We start from the raw sequence: 10,210 nt of genomic DNA, 5'->3' as shown, positions 1-10,210 counted from the left end.
GGTAAATGAAGCTCTGGCGGCTCCGGCTTCTTCTCCGATTTTCTCTTGTCTAATTTTCGGCTAGAGAAAATTTGGAAAGCTATGTTTTTTCTTTTGTTTGGTTTCATTTTGTCTAGATGTTTCTTTGTCCACTTGGATTAGCTTTTATTTGGGCCATTTTTTTACTGGCTATGATTTGGGCCATATTTGGTTATATTGGCTTTTTGTTTATATCTCCATTTGATTTGAATAAAATGACCATTTGTCCTATTTTTAATTAAAAAATAATAATATTGCATTCGAAAATATACCTAAATTCATGACATCCATGGTCTTCCACATTTGTTCAAAACTATGTGCCACATGGAGCAATGGCATAGTATCACGATCCAGACCATCGTGAGTGACACCCACACTAATCCTCGATGGGAGAACCAATACTACGCCTAAAAAACTAAGCATACTTAAGACAAACAAACACTTTAAAGATCTAAAAACAGGTTTAAATAAGAAAAGTGTTGAGTTCCTATAAACTCAGAAAATGAAACTAAAGCATGCAGAAAATACACCTAGAACCTAAAAGTCATTGTACCAAAACTCTTAACTAAAAGGTCTAAGATATGGGGATGCAACCCCGAAATAATAACATAAATAAAGTCTAAAAATAGCCTAAGTTCGAAATAATGGACTAAGACTGAGAAGAATCAACGGTAGCCTGAAAGAATTGCCTCACCCTTGAACTCTGTAAATCAATGATTTCCTAACTAAGGTCTATCAATAGCCGCCTGAAGATGCCATGTACTCAACAAAAAAAGAGCAAGTGCACTATTAGTTACACAATAACAGTGTACTGGTAGAATCACGCGGCCATGTCAGTAAGTGAAATATATACAAGTAACCACAACATAGTAAAAACAGGCATATACAGAAACACATTACCAAATTACTATTTTAGGAGAAATATACAGTTTCACAGTATCAATCTCAAATACAACAGTAAAAAAATGGTCCTTTCATGGAACCCATACCTAAATCGTTAATGTGCCGATGTGACATATGTTCCAATAGTTAGTGTATCGGCGTGACATACAATCCAATATATACCAACGTGGTATCCCTATCCAATGTGTATCGGTGTGGTACTCGATCCAATACATATTGGCATGGTACCAGATCCAATATGTATCGGCGTGGTACCTAATTCAACAACCACAATCACAATCACAATCAACAATGAATAGTTCATACACTTGCACAATCACGTAACAAGTTCATTGCATGCAATTGTTCACAATAGTCATTTCATTAGGTTCATTTCATATTTTCCTATTCACATACATGCTTGCAATACTATCAATGCAGTTAACAGGAAGATATAACACAAACGATAAAATAAATCATCACCTACCTCGAAACCAAGCTGAATACTCTTAAGGAACTTGAGCTTTCCCTTTTCGAAGTCTCTTGCCTAGTTCTTGATCTAAAATCAATGAAAAATGGCCAAATTACTTGGATTATATCAAAATACTAACCCTTGTCCAAGTTCATGATCCTATCACCTAACTAGGGCTTTTCTCACCATTAAGTTCATGTCAAAACCTTCCCCCAAGTTAATTTCTATAAATTTTAATGACTAAGAATCAAATTACACGTTATAGACATGAATTACTTACATTTACTAAATAGATTGGTGGAAAACTGAAAGGAAACTGCCATAGGTCTCCCCTTAGCTCTCAAAAATGAAACTGTAGAAAAAATCCCATTTTTGAAACTTTTACCTATTAAATTCACGACTGGCCCGCCGTGCCTCCATAGCGGCTCTCTCCATGACGGAAATAATCTAGTCACGACATGTTGCATGAAGAAAGAGACTCCAAAATTGAGTCCCAAGCTCCCATTTTGCAATACACCCTCAATCCTTGACGTTCCAAAACAACTCTTTCACGCCAAGATCAATTACGAGAGTTCTACTAGCCTGAATTCAATTTCGTAAAGCCATACAGGTTCCTTAATGTTTTGTCTATCAACTCAAATGATCAAACTCATAATTTAATCCCCCATCCATTACCGGATTACCCCAGACCTTACCTGATTCAGATTTCGTCCAAGTCTAGCCTAGACTTGAAATTTCCAAGTTACTACTCAGAAGTTTTTTGACCCAAATTCCTTCTCCATTAGCTTACCCATAATGACAGAAATATGTCGTTACACATAGCTACATTCATGCAGGGGGTTCAACTCAATTTCGTTCGTTAAAATGTTAGAAAGAATGGAAAATGGAAAAAAAATAAAGAGAGAAAAAAAATTAAAAGTGTAAATACAATAAAAATACTTTTTTCAAAGTAACTCAACAAATTGCTTTAGAAGTTTGAATTTTTTGGATTTGTTTATTAAAATTGTTGGTGCCTGTCACTGAGGAAGAGGCATAAATTGTCATTTATTTGTATCCTAACCCATAATTGTTAATAGTAACGTTGAATTAGTTTCACGTCCACATTTCATACATGTATTTTTAAAGAATTTAAAACTCTCACCATTTATTTAAAGTTTCAAATTAATTCCTCTCAAGATAGAACAAATCAATAATTTTGAGATAGCGGAACTTTAAATTACAAAAATCATGATAAATTAAAAAAATAAAACAAATTATATTTGACACTTATAACTTTTATTTTTGAAATAATGCACAAGAAGAGGTGAAGAAGAATTTATTTTCCAATGTATAAAATTTGAAATGATGCCTCTAAATTTATAGCGACTTTCGGTACGCACCTTTTCGAAAAATAAATCTTTACGAAAAAGCCCTAAAAATATCATTGGCCTTCTTTAAAATAAGTCGCAAAAACTAAGCGCATCACGAGATCATCTTTCCAACTCTTTAAACTTAAATTAAAATACTTTTCATTTATACTCAATAATTTTTTTTTCCGACGATGTAAAAAAAAATCTCTTTCATTTCTCATTCTCACATAACTCAAAAATTATAAGATAAACCTTATTCACACCAAAATAAATCGAACATGAGTTTCCAAGGCTAACACACATGTACGTGCACTACTCTTTCATTTTTCACCTAATTTTAGCAAAAAACTTTATTGATCTCTCCCATGTTTGTTTTTCATACTATTTTTAACTATCCGTTTAAGATTTTTGCATATTCCTTAAAAATATTATTTAATTGCTCTATTTTTAATTCTAAAAATATTTGTTACTTATTTGTCTCTAATTTCAAGGTCTAGCTTAATTAAAAAAAATCAATAAGAATGAGTTATATATAGTTTTCTATTTTCTAAATTATTAAATATTTTAGTTTATATACGACAAATATCAGCGGAAAATACATATTAAGAGTCTTTGATTTCACGTTCTAAAGATAGAAATCAAACGTAAGCTATGATGTGTTCATATTTCAAAATATAGTAACAAAAGGTTTGTATTTTACAAAAAAAACTAAAATAATACTCTCTCGTCCCCCACTCTCAATTTATGAAATATCTTTTTCTTTTTAATTCGTACTAAAAAAATCTTATTTTTAATTAAAAAAAGTTAATTTAATTTTTTTATATATTTAGTAAAATAATTGAAAATCACAAAAATATCAAAATTTTATTTTAAATTTTAAAATTTGAAAACAATTTATTTTTTGTAAATCAAATGATATCATATTGATATAGAAAAAATCGTACTCACATGTCAACTATTCAAAGAAAGTGACCAACTGGGAGATTCCAAGGAAAATGCACGTGTCCAATCAAACTTCATGACTTTGGACTTCCAGGAATTTGAGAAACTTCTCTCAATTAAATTGTGGGACTCAAAAATATTATAGCCTAAATAATTAAATCAGACAGTCGAATGTATAAAATATTTTTTTTACTTTTATTTTATTATGTTTGATCTAATTTAACTTGATAATAATATTTTTTAATTTTATAATTATAAATATATTACATAAAAAAAAATTAAAAAATCGCATTCCAAAAAATGTGACGCAGACGATATATCCTCTTAGCAGCCTAAATAATGTAACATACAAAAAAAGAAAAAAAAGGGGAGAAACTTTTGCACCAAAGAAAATTCTTATTCCTCTCATTTGCATCTTTAATTTAGGTCCATTAATAGAGGTACTTTTTAGTGAACAATTGAAAGCTAACACAATTTCTCCTCTCATAAAATTCTTGTAAAAGTTTGGTAAGTTTATACTATCATTTAAGTGAATGATTATACTTCCTTTCTTCACTAAATTTTGTGAATTCTTGATATTAATTTCTCTTTTGTATGGTCTTAATTAGTTTTGACACTTAATTTCAGATTTAACTTTCTTGGAAGTAAGTTGTGACTTTTGTTGTATCTTCCTTACATGTACATTAATTAGGGGTTGAGGGCTACGTTGGAAAATTGCACTGTATATATAAGGTTAAAATGATTTATGAATTTTTACGTAGATATGATAGATGTTGAATACCTTTAGCTTCTTCGTGTATTTACTTTTTCATAGTTTTGAACTATTTAATGGAAATCTTGACTCTGCCAGTGATTGTACACAGGGTGGGGGTAGGAGTGGAGGGTGGGGATGTACATTATATGTATGTTGAAGAAAATCTGAATTGTGTTTTGATATTGAGAATTTGGCATTTTCAGTGAGGGGAGTTAGCAATTAATTAGTATGGCAGAGAAAGAAGTTCCGTTCTGCATTTTCTTTAGGGAAGCAAGGTATTTCTCACTCATTTTTTCCTTTTTCATATTTGTGAATTTTGATCATCATTGTAGAGGATATATACACTATTAGCCTATTTTTTTTTAACATGTTTTTAATGTTGGGCTAGACCGTTACTTACACCGTTAAGAGTATCCGAGGCCTTACAAGTAGTTTTCTTTTTACTTTTTATGTGGGACTTTATTCAAACGTACCATACATGTACACATGTTGTAGCAGGTAACCTGCCTTATTTTTGAGATTATAACTTTAGTTGTGAAGGATAGTTAGTCATTGATCTGATAGTTATACTAAGAAACTTTTGATGAAGTTACTACTAACATATTTCTGTTTTTTTTTTCAATTATAACTGTGTGTCATGAACAGATCAGTGTTTAAATTAGACGAGTTAGGCCGCGAGATTGCAAGAATTTCCCTCCCTGCTGCACTAGCTTTAACAGCAGATCCTATTGCATCTCTGGTTGATACAGCATTCATTGGCCAAATAGGTATACCATTAAACTTTAGCAAGATAGTTGTTACTCCCTCCGTTTCAATTTGTTCGTCTGGTTTTTTACTAGGCACGGAGTTTAAGACAAACAAATTGAAATGGGGGAGTACTGCTTTACAAAAACAGATTTTATAAGTTATAACCATCAAAATTTGTTTGATATAGGTCCTGTTGAGCTTGCTGCTGTGGGAGTTTCGATTGCTGTTTTCAATCAAGCATCAAGAATTGCTATATTCCCGCTTGTCAGTGTCACTACCTCTTTTGTTGCCGAGGAGGATACAATCACAAAAGTAAGCCCCAAACCACCAGACACTGAAAGCAAGGATATACAATCACAAGATGTTGAAGGATTGGATACAGAGTCGCAATCAAACAGTGAAAACAAAGAGCTAATACCTCAAAATAGTATGTTGGAAAACCATGTTTTTATCATATTATTATATTGTCCAAGTTCCTTCCGCTCCATGATAATGATATTGTCTCTCATTTTATCAATTGATTCTGCAGGGAGTATGTACAAGTCCGAGACGACAGCTACATCCTTTGAAGTTGTGAAGCCAAAGCCTGAAAAGAGGCACATTCCATCTGCATCATCCGCATTGATCATCGGTGCCATCCTTGGCCTTATCCAAGCCGTCTTTCTAATTTCCGGAGCAAAGCCTATATTAAACTTCATGGGAGTCAAATACGTAAGTAAAGTTCTTAATAAAGTAGAAAAAGACACAGAATTCTCTCCAAGTGAAATGCAAAATTTTCAACCCCCTAGCAATAATAATATTTTGGCGATTTTTTCACATATATATGTACATTCCGTGTCGCAAATACAAGTATTAGTTGAATCCGTTGAATATATGCTGCATCCACCTCCCTTGATTCCTCTCATATTACAGGGATCACCCATGCTAAAACCAGCCCAAGAGTACCTAAAATTGAGGTCACTCGGTGCACCAGCAGTTCTTCTCTCATTGGCCATGCAAGGAGTTTTTCGAGGATTTAAAGATACAAAAACTCCACTCTTTGCAACTGGTGAGCTACTAAGAAATTGAATCAAGATTCCACAGACAGATGAAGTTCAAATTCAGTAAAGAAAAATCTAACTTAGTTTCTTTCTTTTCCTTTTTGTGCTTTGATCTCATCAGTGGCTGGAGATTTGACAAATATAATTTTGGATCCCATATTCATTTTTGCGTTCCATATGGGCGTCAGAGGTGCTGCAATTGCTCATGTAATTTCACAGTGAGTAGCTTATCATGTCTCCGGAAAAACAAAACTTGTGAGAGAATAGTTTTCCGATATATCATTGCTTTACAGGAAAAGTCTTTTGGGACATGTCAAGACGTAGATTCTTATATGACTTGGTAGTGCAGGTACCTAATTTCAGTAATACTTTTTTGGAGATTGATGGAAAAAGTTGATCTCTTACCTCCTAGTCTAAAGTATATGCAATTTGCTCGATTTCTCACAAATGGTGAGGTTTTCTCTGATGTTGTTCATCTTTACTTCAAATGTAGGGTCGATTCTTAGATGGTCACTTAACTAATAGTTATTATCTCAGAAAGTCATTCTTCTTCTTGATTCTCATTTTTCAATAAAGGAAGTGACTTCTTGAGATAATAACTATTAGTTGAGTGACCATCTCAGAAAAACTCTTCAAACATATATTTTTGATATAACAAGGCTTAAGAAATGCTTGTGTCAGATTCTTAATGTTTCCCTTCTTTCAGATTTTTAGTTGTATGATTACTTTTTAGCATGATTTCGCAGTTATCTGAACTCTGAATCATAACAGAAAATCTTGTAAAAGTTATTTTAGTCGTTTAGTTCTCAAGTTCAACTCATTCGGTCTGTCTTCATCTTGTATTTGTGTTACTCTGTAATGTCATCTGATTGATTTTTCATTTGCAATAGGAAGTTGAATATGGAGACTGAGTAGATGGGCAGCTTCTTAGGATATCAAACTATTGACAATATGAAATGCTTTTATTCACCAGATTTCAGTTCTTCTTTTCGATCTACTAACTAAACGAAAGTTTCTAATGTTACAAGTATAAGGTGGGGTTAGTTCATTAACTGTTCTCTCCTTTTCTTTTCATTCTCTTTTTCCCCCTGGGTTTTTCAGGATTTCTATTGTTAATGAGGGTCATAGCAGTGACGTTCTGTGTAACGTTAGCTGCATCATTGGCTGCGAGGTTAGGGCCCACAGAAATGGCTGCATTTCAGGTCTGCTTGCAGGTTTGGTTGACTACATCTCTTCTAGCTGACGGGTTAGCCATTGCCGGTCAGGTGATATATGATCTTCCAATCATTTTGCTAAAATTCAAGTTCTTTCAACTGTAGAGAGCCTAGCTGTTTTTGCCTGTCTGTCTACTGTCCGACCAAGGCTTTCTTTTCACTGACTCACCTTCCTTATCTTTCGATCTGAAATTACATGTGTTCTACATATGACTATTCTGAGTGATTGCTACTATCTGGTTCGAGTTAGACATGCAGGGAAGGATCTTATGTCACCGGTCACCACCCTGCCTATCTAGTAACTAATATTTAAATAAATCTCTTTCAACTGTTCAAGTGATTTAAGTACTAAAGTGGAAGAAATCTATCCAAAAATTTACCATATAGTTCTTGAATTCCTGATCTACTGAAGAAATATCGCCATTATCCCTCTCAAAATAACCTGTCATGGGTCACCATGTGTACACCGGAAGATGTATCCATATCAACAAAGCTTTTGCTAACTGAATTAGTATTTCTCGAAGTGAATTAGAACCTTATATTGTTGTTCGAACAAAAAATTTCACTTAGGAAGCCCAAATGTGAATTAGTAATTAGCACTACAAGTTTTTTTAAAAATGTAGATTACCAAGTAATATTGATCCTTTGTGCAGAAACAATATATTTTAGAGTTGATGGTCGAAGTACACCTAAACTGTCCTTTTTTTCACGAGTTTTACACCCCAACTATCAACTATCCCCTTTTCCTACCGTGAACTATCACCATCGATGTACTAAATCTAACCTGCAAAAGCATCAAAACTATCAAAATGTAAATGAAATTCAGAACTTTGACCTTTCTTTTCTCTATCAGGCAATATTAGCAAGTGCATTTGCTCAAAAGGACTTCAATAGGGCTACTGCTACAGCATCAAGAGTGTTACAGGTACTTAGATTGTTCTTTTAGTAGATGTTCACGTATCCTTAACGATGAACTATTTTTGAACTCCAAATTCTTGAAACTTTTGCAGTTGGGACTAGTTCTAGGATTGGTGCTAGCACTTTTCCTTGGATTTGGATTACATTTTGGAGCTAGATTATTTACAAAAGACGTCAACGTCATCCACCTAATTGGCATTGGCATTCCGGTATCAACCATATCCTAACATGCTTTGTCAATACACCTTAGCGAACTTTTCGATGTAAAGTTATGGATTTTGGACCTCACAATGTCTTCCCATTTCAGTTTGTCGCAGCAACACAACCTATCAATTCCCTGGCCTTTGTCTTTGATGGGGTAAACTTTGGCGCATCTGACTTTGCATATTCTGCCTACTCGATGGTAATCTCACATGCCATTCCTTTCTTTTTCTTGTATCGACAACACAAATCAAACATATCCTTAAAGCTAAAATGTAGTTCTCTTTTTTTGCCACCTCCTATGCATTCCGATCCCTTTTCTCTCCTGTATCATTATTACTCTTTCATTTCAACTAAAGAAAAAGAGATGCTTCTATGCATCCCTTTTCTTGTTTTGAAGACTCAAAAACAATCAGGTTTAGGTATTATTCCTCCAATTATTGTACTACCAAGTACTTCCTAAGGAGCTTTAATATGATGGATTATAAGTAATGTTGGGAGCAAAAAAGTTTTTCATAGAAAGAAAAGATGTAAAACATCAACTAAATCATGGTAAAGATCTTCATTGCTTTTGAATGTTACCTCAAGCAACAGCCAGCCAGCCGACGCTTTCCTCAAAACACTAAATTTCAACAAATATTAAATTCCGAGAATGCATTTTGTGTTCAGGTAACAGTGGCTTTATTCAGCATTGTGTTCTTGTTCATTCTTTCATCAAGTTATAAATTCGTTGGAATTTGGGTTGCTCTAACCATCTATATGAGCCTCAGAGCATTAGCAGGCTTCTGGAGGTATGTATATATGGTCAATTGCTAATGCACTCCAAATCTATGTTGCTCAGTTGCTGCACCATGTCAGATCCTCCAAAAACTGCTCTTGCTTTGGAGGATCCGACACGTACCCTCAACATTATTGTTGAGTCCGAACAACATAGCTCTAAACCTAAAGCATAAGCTAATCTGTTTCACCATTTGCAGGATAGGAACTGGAACAGGGCCCTGGAAGTTCCTCAAGAACTAAAAAGAATCACCGTTAGAATATTATACATGTGGTACTCATATTGTACATTACAACTTTTTACTGTTGTATTATTGTCAAGAAAGTAGCACTATTGAATCATAGTTTGGTGCCTTGTAGTGGTGGCGAATAAAAATACGAAATATATATCTAACTCTATTTATACTTGTTTTTTTTCGTAAATATATAGTATTTGACATCGAAACACTAGGTTCGTAGTTCTACTGATTCTGTGAATCCATTATTGGTAGAGGCGGACATATCTTTAGGGTATTTGTGCTAATAATTTCATTAAATATGTACAAATATTAAATTTAGAATTCAATTATTATCACTTAAAATGGTTATTATAAAATTCAAAACCTATAAAAGTGAAATTCTAGCTTCGACTCTGCTATAACAGACGTTGCACAGTACCTTCAAGTTGTTATCAAGTCATTCTTGAATTTCTATGATCATATGTGGAAGTCCCCAAGAAGGTTTATTATAGCCTTGTACATTTTCACAATTGATGTTGTTCAATCCAAGACTTGAACTGTATTGTAATCCCAATAAAACTTCTTTGATTTCTGCCATATTGTTGGTGCAGTAATCCAGTAATTGAACAACTAGGATAAATGAATGATCGATAATGGAACTTGAGATTATATGAAAGT

The 10,210-nt window shown here is 33.5% G+C and overlaps 1 protein-coding gene across 2 annotated transcripts; it reads left to right on the top strand.

Annotated features, from left to right (window-relative positions):
- The first annotated feature begins 4,079 nt into the window (after positions 1–4,079).
- On the top strand, positions 4,080–9,719 carry LOC129903852 (protein DETOXIFICATION 42). 2 transcript variants are annotated; one of them, XM_055979368.1, is made up of 14 exons: positions 4,080–4,170; positions 4,621–4,692; positions 5,063–5,184; positions 5,352–5,591; positions 5,694–5,875; positions 6,077–6,212; positions 6,326–6,422; positions 6,554–6,654; positions 7,306–7,469; positions 8,272–8,343; positions 8,429–8,545; positions 8,644–8,739; positions 9,207–9,328; positions 9,515–9,719. In XM_055979368.1, exons 2-14 carry the CDS (start codon positions 4,646–4,648, stop codon positions 9,555–9,557), a joined length of 1,539 nt encoding a protein of 512 aa, XP_055835343.1. In that variant the 5' UTR covers positions 4,080–4,170; positions 4,621–4,645; the 3' UTR covers positions 9,558–9,719. The 2 variants fall into 2 exon arrangements, with proteins under 2 accessions (XP_055835343.1, XP_055835342.1); XM_055979367.1 differs by lacking the exon at positions 4,080–4,170 and adding an exon at positions 4,201–4,307.
- The last annotated feature ends 491 nt before the right edge of the window (positions 9,720–10,210 follow it).

This window comes from Solanum dulcamara, chromosome 9 (genome assembly GCF_947179165.1).
Source record: "Solanum dulcamara chromosome 9, daSolDulc1.2, whole genome shotgun sequence".
NCBI classification, from domain to species: Eukaryota; Viridiplantae; Streptophyta; class Magnoliopsida; order Solanales; family Solanaceae; genus Solanum; species Solanum dulcamara.
The sequence above is the reverse complement of the archived record's forward strand: the minus strand, read 5'-3'. Positions and strand labels throughout refer to the sequence as shown.

Coding starts and splice junctions, on each gene's coding strand:
- LOC129903852 (XM_055979368.1), top strand. CDS start 4,646: ATGGCAGAGAAAGAAGTTCCGTTCTGCATTTTCTTTAGGGAAGCAAG. Junction 5,592..5,693: donor AGAGCTAATACCTCAAAATA/GTATGTTGGAAA, acceptor TTGATTCTGCAG/GGAGTATGTACAAGTCCGAG. Junction 6,423..6,553: donor ATTGCTCATGTAATTTCACA/GTGAGTAGCTTA, acceptor TTGGTAGTGCAG/GTACCTAATTTCAGTAATAC.